Raw genomic sequence first — 9,806 nt, forward strand, 5'->3', positions numbered from 1 at the left:
GGAAGGGGAAGGAGGAGCCGGACGAGGACGAGGTGGCAGCGGTGGCCGCCCGGCTCAGCTTCTCCAGAGCGTTGGACATTAAAATTTCACCTCGGCTCATGTCCTCGTCCGGAGTCACGGGAGACGGAGCGGCATTGCTGCCACGACACGAGTCAAAGGCAGTCCGTGACCTCTCCAGATGCTTCCAGGGCTGCCGCCACAGCTGCAAGTCTGAGTGAGTATTGCTTCTGAAAAGTCAAAAGAAAGATTAGACTGACGTCACATCAAACCAAAAGGAGTAAATAGTGAAACGTTTAATAGAAACTGGGTGAGAAAACGACCAGTGTTTCCCCTACCATTATATTAGGGGGGCGGGGTGCCCCCCTGAAATAACCCCCGGCACCCTTGTAATTTTCTCTTTAGCGCCAGATCACCATACGTCATTTACGGTTTTCTTTCCTATAGAACAGGTCTACACCTTGTTCAGTTATTAAACAAACTAAACGGCTGTATTTTATTGACGGGATCTACACGACAGCTTGTCATTTATGTCTCTACGTGGTCACGCGTAAACACTTCTGCTCTGCATCGCTCACGCCGTTGTTCTGTCCCGATGCGCAGAGACACGTGCGCGCACACAGGTGAGCGCTGAGCACCAAGCAGTGGGCAGAGAGTGTAGAAAAATGTCGTGTAAAAAAGCAGACAACTATATCTGCATTTTAAACGCTCCCAAGTTGAAGATGGCAATATAGCTCTCCTGCAAAGATCATCAGAGCAGCTCTCCTGCTCCGAGTTAAACGAGCCAAAGTGCTCGTGTCTTGTACCAACAATGAGCTGCTGGCTTCACACATTAAAGTACGCGGACATAAAACTAAGTCATTAATAAATACATGGCGAAATGCCTGTACTTTCGGGTTAACAGATTACGGCGCGACTTGGCGATTTTCCAAAAGCCAATCTCCGCAAAGTCTCTGTGAAGTCGTCTTTTCTGCTGTTCCGTCTCTCAAAACCAGAAAAAGATTCTATCTCATCATGGAGCGTGACCTGAGAGCGTTCGTATTAAATCTACAACCGCTTTTTAAAAAGATGTGTAGAGGAAAGCAGCTCACTGCAGCACTAACAATGACACAACCTGATGCTCACATATCTGCACTCATTCTGTTTTGTTCTGCAATTTGCTTTTAGTTTTCCAAAATGAGCTATTAAGTTGTAAGAACATATCATTTATGTTTTGCACAGATAGAACTTTAAGTGATTGCAATTTTTTTTCTTTTTTTGTGGTCTGACGGGGCAATTTGGTTAAATTGAAAGTTATTGTCCTTTATTCTGTTATTTATAAAAAGCACAGATGGAGTCACAAAATGATGTCATTTACAGAAAAATTAATGCCTTAGGTGTTTGTGTCATTGTCGGTGTCGTCGAGGTCCCTAACCCCCCGAAGCTGTAAACCTAGGGGAAACACTGAACGACCATTTCCGTCACATTCAAATTTAACTTCACGCTCAAGTCTCTCCATGCAGTACCATTGTACTCACTGTAGGATGCTCATCTTGAGCTGCAGTCCATTGAGAATCTCCACCACGTGGTGCACGTCGCCCAGCAGCTGGTGGGTGGTGGTGATCTTCTTGGCGTTTTGGTGAGAGTAGTTCTCCCCCAGAAAGGACAAGCCGTACATGTGACCGTTGCTCAGCCACTCACGATCGTACCAGTAGCGCAGACTCTGCCTCTGACCTAGGAATAGTGAACAAATTGGAAATATCCCCAATGCACTGATGAAATTGCAAATGCAGGAGTAGGTAAAGCTGGTTTTAAGGGCCTCTCTGTAAGAGCTATGCTGTGTCTGCTTGCTGGTAGACTAGGATTGTGGGAGTTTTAACATTAATTTGGGTGCAGAGAGTACATGCAAATACAGCGAGGACACCAGGCTACACGGCAGAGTAGGAGGAGTTACAGCACAGCAGACGAGTGTTTAAAACTTTTCTACTGTTTAAATATTTGTATTACCTCAATACAAAAATTCTTAGTAATAGATTTATTTGTTTTCATTAATTTAATCTTTATTTAACTTTAAAAAAAATATATTTATTTATGTCACAACTTGTTGAATAGTCATCTTGAGCTGGGCTCAGCTCTCTGCAGTACAGGTAAATGTACGGGACTAAAATTGTTTTTACAGTTTATTTAAAGCTCTCTCTACACACAATAAGCCATATATGCCTGTATTGTTTCAGACTATGTTACGCTTAATGCTGATAAACAATGGCCAACAGTGTTCAGGCATACTTAAAGTTATTCTTCTTTTACAAATCAATGAGCCAAAAAGCACTCTGCAAACATTCAGTAGTTTTACTGTTTTATGATACTGACAAATTGACATGCGTCAGACCTTCTCCAAAGCATAATCAATGGATTTTTATCTACATTTTACTCATTACTTTCAATAACTGGAAGCACATTATTGGGTCTTTTCCTGTATCCTGTTAATTTTACACTGTCATGTCTCTCATTGTCCACTAACTGGCAGAAGATAATTTGTTCAGATAAAAGAGGAAGCCAGCAGTGCTTCCTCTTTAATCTGTTAATCTCTACTAGATTAGCCAAACAGATGCTTTGATGTCGACACATTTTAAATATGTATAATTTATAACTAAAAGGCAGTGTTGTTTTTTCCCTCCTTCCTCACCTGGTGGGTCTCTGCAGATATGGCAGGTGTATCGGTCTGGAACATTGTCTTCCAGCAGGCCCATGCAGGTGCCATGCTGCCAGCACAAACAATCTTCACACTGATGGAAGCACACACAGGTTTTTATATAAATGCAACCCTAGGACTTAAAAAATAAATAAATAAAAATGCTTTAAAAATAGACATGCTCCAAGTGATGAATCACCTGAATCATGAAGTCATTCTCTTCCTCCACCTCACATACACATCGCACTATCTCTTGGTCACTTGTGTCCACAGCACCGGAGTCCACACTCAGAGGAGGCATGGTCACGTCCAAATCCACCCCAAAGTCATCGTCGCTCCACCCACAGCTGTCAGTGGACCAGTCGCTGATGCTATCCTCATCTACAGTAACAGGAACAAACAGAAATTTTTTGTCTTCTTCTTTTAATGTGAATGACACAACAGGAATAAATGTCCTTGGACAATTTAGCTCAATTTATATTATTTAACTGATGAAAACATGTTACACTAGATGAGTTTTATTGCACATTTGAGGATCACATAGTGAAGCAAGCCGTAGCAGCAAAGAACAGCTCAGGATTCAATCGACCAAGTGTTAAAAATAGTTATTGATTGCATCTGCAAATAGTCTTACCCTGCAGGTCATGAAGCATTATGAGCAACAACATTTGGGCACAAATAACAGGTAGGATGCACATCAAACTAGAACAACATGATGGATTGAATCCAGAGAAAATAGAAGAATGGAAGAGGAGAGGAAGCCATCGACAGTCACACAGACAAGCTAATACACACACACACACACACACACACACATGCACAGTCACGCAGATACCCACCATCCACATGTATCTGCTGTGAGTAGCTGTATCCAGGCCTGCAGGTGTAGGCCTCTGGCTTGTAATTGTGTGAGGGGGGGAATTTGAGTGGCAAATTCAATTTGGACGGAAGACCAAATACTGAGATGTCAATATTCTCCTCACTACCAGTGTAGTCTGTTAATACAGGGAGGGGGAGGGGGGAAGGGAGGGGAGCAGATGTAGAACAAAATGTCAACTTTGGAAATGCTAAACAAACGCCCATCAGGAGGGGACAAACTGTGGTAAAAACAAACATGGACAAATAATAGACTCAAGAACAGTCGGGGACAATCACTTTGATAAAAATGAATAGCGGTCAATGTGCTAGGCATTTTTAACAGTAGGAAAAACACCAACGTGAAAGGTAACCGGCATTATCTGCCAAACGTACATGTGAGTGCCAAATAGGAACAGAGATACTGCTCGATCTGGCTTCTCGCCAGCCTCACTGTCGTTGTATGCAAGACTAAAAGCGAGGAGCTATGACGTTAAAGAAATGGGTTGGAGCTTTCTGTTTGGCGTGACAAGAGGCCGGCGACAGATGTAACACTTCTCCCACACACCACGGCTCAGCCCTCACACCCAGAGGAGTGAATGAGTACGCTATGCTTTGCAGGCTAGCCGATTCCACAACGCCACAGTGGGTGCACATGCAGGGCAGCAGATATGCTTGGAGGCCTGATGCCAGGGACCTCCTTCTTACCGGACTTGGCTTTCTTTTTCTTCTTCTTCTTCTTTAGTTTAATGCGGAGAAAGTCCTTCTGTTTCGGTTTTTCTTTCAGTTTGTCTTTTACTGACCCTGGGGACAAGTGGCAAGAGTTAAGCCTTGTGTGTGCAGAGCGATCACAATGCTGTCATGTTCTCACTCACGCTGCATGATACTGACCAACGTCAAAGCCACTCCTGTCCAAGTCCTTGTCCGGCTGCAGGCATCCGTTCCTGTCCAGCTGGTTCTCCTTGCTCTTCTCCCTCAGCAGCGCTCTCTGCTGATGGACCTGGGTAGTGACTGCAGGCGGTGCTGATGTGCGCCTGCCTGCAGTCTTCACCTCACCACGAGGAGCCGTGGCGGCGGGCCCAACGGAGTCTAAAAAATATACAATATTAAAGAAAAGGCGGTTGAACCACAATATTCACAATGCAGCCTTGTTTAAACCTAGAACACTAACATCGGGTGATTTTTACCCGAGCGATTGTGGTTATGTAATTTTCTTTTGTCTGAGTAGTGTGAGTCCTTATGTAGCTTCAGGCTGATCACAGACAGTATTGAAGGTAGGCGTGTGTCCCTGCTCCTATCCCTCTCTGTTTTTTTCAACACACACGTAGTGATGATTTTTTCATCCAACGTTAGTGATAGAGGGTGAAAATATTTTGAAAAAAAAAGACTACTTCAATGTACCTTGTATTGATGTATTTTGATGGAGTATTTTTTTATCAGATACATTACATCGGGTAAAATATACCCGACGTCAGGGATGGTGTTTCTATTCGTAATGTTAGTGTTCTAGGGTTAAGAAGATGATGCTCATCAATTGCCTTGTCAGGATTTAGCATTTGGGATTGTAAGGTTACATTTGGGTTTGAGCACCGTAAAAATAGCAGCTGATTTAAATTCCTAATAACACCCCCACGCCCCTGTCCCTTCAATCAGGACACAAGTGAAACTAGAGAGGAACTCACGCATAGAGGCAGAGATGGTACGCCGTCTCTTCGGGCCGTCCAAACCGGAGGGGGTCTGCTTCTCGGAGGCCCTGGTCTGGACGCTTCTGGTGGGGCTGCGCTCCCCCTCCAGAGGCTGCTCCTCGCCATGATAGTATTTCATATGGTAGTGCAACAGCTTTGCCTTTCGGAATGACTTTGTGCATCCAGGAGCGCTGCACTTAAATGGGTTGTGGTCGAGGTTGATGGACAAGACGGGGGGAGGTTGGTTTTTGATGACTCTGTACACTGAAACAAGGAGCAACACGGGCGTAAAGAAAGTACCTCAACGAATGCAAGTGATGGCTATATTTGTTGAACAGCCTTTGAGGTGTACTCACATGGTTCTCTGCTGAATCTGTTGGGGTTGTGGAAACCCTGTTTCCTCACCGCTACCGGAGGAAAAGAAGAAAGAAATTAATTTAGTCTTGGCAAGTCTTGAAAATGTGTTCAGATCCTGTGCAATTTTCACAACCCCCAAGGATCCAACAACATTTCTGCAAACTGACTTCATCAACACTTACGTTTCACGGGCTGGGGAGGCGGCACGTCCGCTGCAGGCGGACTGCTCTCCGATTGGACGTTCGGCTTCGGCTCTACGTCGCCATTGGATTCTGTGGTCGTCATGGTGACGGGCACCTGCTCCATCTGTGCAGGCGTCTGAGTTGGCAACTCTGGGTATGGCTTGGGCGACGCAGTGTATGGCTTGGTTCCACTCAGTTCCGTTTCCGCCTCCTCTTTGACCCCCGCTCCGTTTACGAGACACCTTTCTTCGTGTTTCTCATCGTCGTCTTCAACCTTGACCCCGTTCGTAAGTCCTGTTCCCTTTACTGCATCGCTGGGCTTGTTCTGGTCTGCGCTTTCTGACATGTCCTCTTCCTGCTTGATGGTGGGCGGTGCCTCGACCTCAGCGTTTGTTTTTTTGTTCTTCATCATTCTCTCCTCCCGCTCCTCGTCCTCACTGTTGCTATCCTCCTCCTGGTCAGATGTACTGCGTCGGGCTCGCTTGTTCTTTGGACCTCCGTTCTCCTGGGGCCTCCTGTCCCTGCGGTTCGGGGCCCTCCTAACCATGTTCCTTTCGGAGGACCGAGACTTCCCTCCAGTAACAGCACCACTCTATTTCGATAGATAGATAGATATTTGTATTGACATATGCACAGTTAACAGAGTTACTCCGTATTTGCAGGTAGGACAGACAGGAAGTTGAGGAAAGGAGCAGCAAAAAAGGCATTTATTATGGATGTTCATGCTTGCTTATTACATTTACCTCTTTAGTAAACGGCTTCACGTGTATCTCTTTCACTGTCTGGATGACACCATCGTAGAACTTCACAGTGTAGGATGCTGAGGGGGATAGAGGAGAACGTGATTCACATCTTGTATGTCAACCACACAACTTTATAAGAGTAAAATCGTTATCAACCTGCAAAAAAATCTAAAATATTAGAACCATTAACTTGAAATACTACGTATTCATACTTTAAAATATGACCGTGGCGCGCAGGGGTCATTTTTCAATCAGAGGATCGGCGGTACAATCCCTGGCTCTACTAGCCATGGTCGATGGGTCCTTTAGCAAGACACTTAACCCTAACATTGCTCCCGTAGCTGCGACTACGGTGTATATAAGTTAGATGGTTCTGATGTGGCACCTTGAGGATAGCTCCTCTCATCAGTGTGTGAATGATTTCTATGTAAAGCGTCTTTGAGTATTCAGAAAAGTGCTAAATGAACACAAACCATAATTAAAATTGGTTCTCAGATCACAGTTCTCATCAAAATCTGCTTAACAACTGAAGTCATTGATACCCACCATCTTTATTGACCGAAAGGACCTTAGCGGGGTAGAAACGGCAGTCAGACCAGCTCGCCAGGACCTTGTCGTTCACGTGAAAGCCCTGGAAGGAGGACGGAGACACTCAATCAGGGACACACAGTGGTGCGGAGGTGGCGCTTTGTAATTGCTAAGAAAACAAACACTGTTGGCGCTTCTTTATCAAAACAGCATAGTAGTAGATTTCTACTCGCAGGTAAAAGTAACAGACAGCCATTCGCTACAAACAAAAGACGAGAAGGAACACGAGATAACTAGTAGGGCAGAATCATCAAATTCCTTCATACAGCTGGGGTCGAAGCAGGCGGGCAAAGCGATAAATGCTTACAGGTTCTGAAACGTCGTCGTGCAGGCCCTGCCGCCTCAGCTGAACCCTCTCCACGGGTCTCAGGTAGGTACTTGTCCACTCAAACCACTCGTCGTAGCGGTGGCTCCACTGGCGATAATGGACAAGTACTTTTTCACCTTTGTAGTCAATCTTCTCTATGTTGGCAGCATACCTACACAACAAAAGGAATTCAATAATGCGTGATCGGACGTGGGGGAGGTTCAACTTCCTTATTTTGTCGTTTTAAACATGTAATGAGGTCAGCAGAAATTAGTGGATCTTGAAAAATGTCAAATGTAGACAACCTCAATGACTCCAGAGACACAGCTGAAGTTAGAAGGATGGCGTGCTGAGGCAGTGTTGGTGATGGACACGCTTTATAATGTTTCTGATACAAACTCAGTACAGCCAGAAGTTGAATAGAAGGACCAATAACAACTTTATTATCTTGTTTTATATATTCAGTATATGAATTCTTGATTTATAAAATGATTCAGAGGCCGCTTCGTTGCCAGCTGGCTTTTTTTATAGGCAAAATTAGCAACTACCGGCTAATACTTTCTTCACTATTTTTGTCCTGACGTTCTGTCGACACGCAAAACGGCCAACCTGGCCAAAAGTGGAGAGAATGAAATTTTTGAGAGAGGGTGAGGGAAGTGAACAGTTACAGGAGATGGGGGAGGAATGAGCGAGGCCATGACTCACCAGTTTTTGAGGCTGTCTCTGGCCTCAAGCTGAGCTCCCACCTCAAAAGATATCCCTCTTCTGTTAGGGGGCGTCTTACTCATACTGCCCACATCAAGGCTCCCTTCCTGTACGCACGCACACGCACGCACACATGCACACGCACACAAACACACACACACACACACACACATTAACCAATAGAAATACCAATAAAATCTAAACCTCTATGACCTTGTGTACACTACTCAGACACACACAGTGTGCCAAGCCAAGAACACAATACGTGTGTCTATCAAGGACTTTACAGACAATCTTGCAGTCAGCCTTGTCTCCCTCAGGTTATCGCTAACAATTATAATTTGTTTTACCAAAAGACTGTGGCAGAACACAGTGTTGCGCCAGAGCAGCAATTTTGGTGTTCGGAAGGCATATATGGCCCTCCCATTGTATGAACAATGATGCAGTCCAGACTGGGAAAAAACACATTCCCAATTCAACCACTGCAGCTACGGATTACACATGTCTTGACACAGTGCTGCACAGTGTAAATGCGAGGGAATGTGGGTAAAAACTGACAGATTAAGGTGAGCCATGTACCTCAAATGGTGATGAAATGTGTAACTAATACCAGATGTTCAGTGATCACTAGTTAGACAGCAGAGGGAGGGGGGAAGGGGGCTAAGCACGACCTCACGCAGGTTCCTCCAGAGCACCTTTATCATAATTAACCATAATTGAGTATTCAGTATTATTATACTAGCCATGCAGAAGGCACAACGACTGCAAAAACTTGCTTTCACTTCCTCCCGTAGGCACCCATCAGTACAGCCATCAGGCAACAATGCACCAAGGCAATACTCGTCTGACGAACAGTATATATTTTATTATTTTTTGGGCGTAGATTGGGTCATTGTCTCGTCGAACAACGTCTCTTCGGCAGCAGATTACCCAGCCCCTCGGCTGAAATAAAGGCTGGGGCTTGGTGGAGGCGGATGATCGAGCAGTCTCGCCGAGAAAACGCCAATTGCCCTCCGATAACAGCGCTTCTTTTGCCAGGCACACAGGCAGGCGGACGGACCCGTTTATCAAAAGCGGAAAAGGTTCACATTATAATATCGTAAACGTCTTACTTTTGTCCACGTTAGCGCCGAATCGGTTCCCCATCGTGAAGACAGTCTGGAGCCATTGCTTTCGGTGGCTCCGTTCAAACCGGATATCTTCGCACTACTCGGCCCACGTGTTTTCTTGGTCAGCCGATTTCACGCGCAGACACAATGGAAGACGGCGGAAAAGACCCCACTAGTTACCCGGCTGCGGCAGAGGCGCGTGGCTCCCGCGTTAGCGAAGCGCCAACCACAGCCTCCTCGGTATATATGTATATGCATATACGTGTGTGTAAAATAAATGTACATTTTCGTGGCCCGTACAAAGAGCCAGACAGATAGCGACACAGCCACCGCACGGACCCGAGGGGTTTGTGATGCTACGGGTAGGAATCGGGAAACTGACGGCGAAGACTTTGTTTAAATGTTAAATAATTTAATTCGATTATGTATTATATATTTTATTTTTATAAAGGGCGAACAGCATCTCGCTGTCAATCATTTTGTTTGTTATTTTTGTACGTAAACGTCACAGAGCTCAACTATGTTTCAACAGAAAAATACAATATGCTTCATGTTCATCAATACATCAAACGTCTGCTGCTTTAACCACTTTATTGTCCACTGTTTT

The 9,806-nt window shown here is 45.0% G+C and overlaps 1 protein-coding gene across 2 annotated transcripts in view; it reads right to left on the reverse strand.

Moving 5' to 3' along the window:
* The window catches only part of phf20a (PHD finger protein 20, a), a 12,134-nt gene extending 2,854 nt beyond the window's left edge, over nucleotides 1-9,280 (reverse strand). The window contains exons 1-15 of one of the 2 annotated variants that reach the window (XM_068594977.1): nucleotides 9,203-9,280; nucleotides 8,091-8,197; nucleotides 7,386-7,557; nucleotides 7,037-7,121; nucleotides 6,491-6,567; nucleotides 5,748-6,339; nucleotides 5,565-5,615; nucleotides 5,206-5,472; nucleotides 4,415-4,612; nucleotides 4,232-4,327; nucleotides 3,508-3,663; nucleotides 2,868-3,049; nucleotides 2,663-2,762; nucleotides 1,515-1,710; nucleotides 1-227 (exon numbers count right to left, since the gene is read on the reverse strand). The exon at nucleotides 1-227 is cut by the window's left edge and continues 215 nt beyond it. In XM_068594977.1, coding sequence (XP_068451078.1) covers nucleotides 1-227; nucleotides 1,515-1,710; nucleotides 2,663-2,762; nucleotides 2,868-3,049; nucleotides 3,508-3,663; nucleotides 4,232-4,327; nucleotides 4,415-4,612; nucleotides 5,206-5,472; nucleotides 5,565-5,615; nucleotides 5,748-6,339; nucleotides 6,491-6,567; nucleotides 7,037-7,121; nucleotides 7,386-7,557; nucleotides 8,091-8,173 — 2,482 coding nt within the window. In that variant the 5' untranslated portion in view covers nucleotides 8,174-8,197; nucleotides 9,203-9,280. The remainder of the gene's footprint in view (nucleotides 228-1,514; nucleotides 1,711-2,662; nucleotides 2,763-2,867; nucleotides 3,050-3,507; nucleotides 3,664-4,231; nucleotides 4,328-4,414; nucleotides 4,613-5,205; nucleotides 5,473-5,564; nucleotides 5,616-5,747; nucleotides 6,340-6,490; nucleotides 6,568-7,036; nucleotides 7,122-7,385; nucleotides 7,558-8,090; nucleotides 8,198-9,202) is intronic. The other variant, XM_068594979.1, reaches the window with a different exon arrangement.
* Nucleotides 9,281-9,806: the final 526 nt, after the last annotated feature.

This window comes from Clinocottus analis, unplaced genomic scaffold (assembly GCF_023055335.1).
Source record: "Clinocottus analis isolate CAN_PGR_092001 unplaced genomic scaffold, fCliAna1.0.p SCAF_3, whole genome shotgun sequence".
In the NCBI taxonomy this organism is placed as follows: domain Eukaryota; kingdom Metazoa; phylum Chordata; class Actinopteri; order Perciformes; family Cottidae; genus Clinocottus; species Clinocottus analis.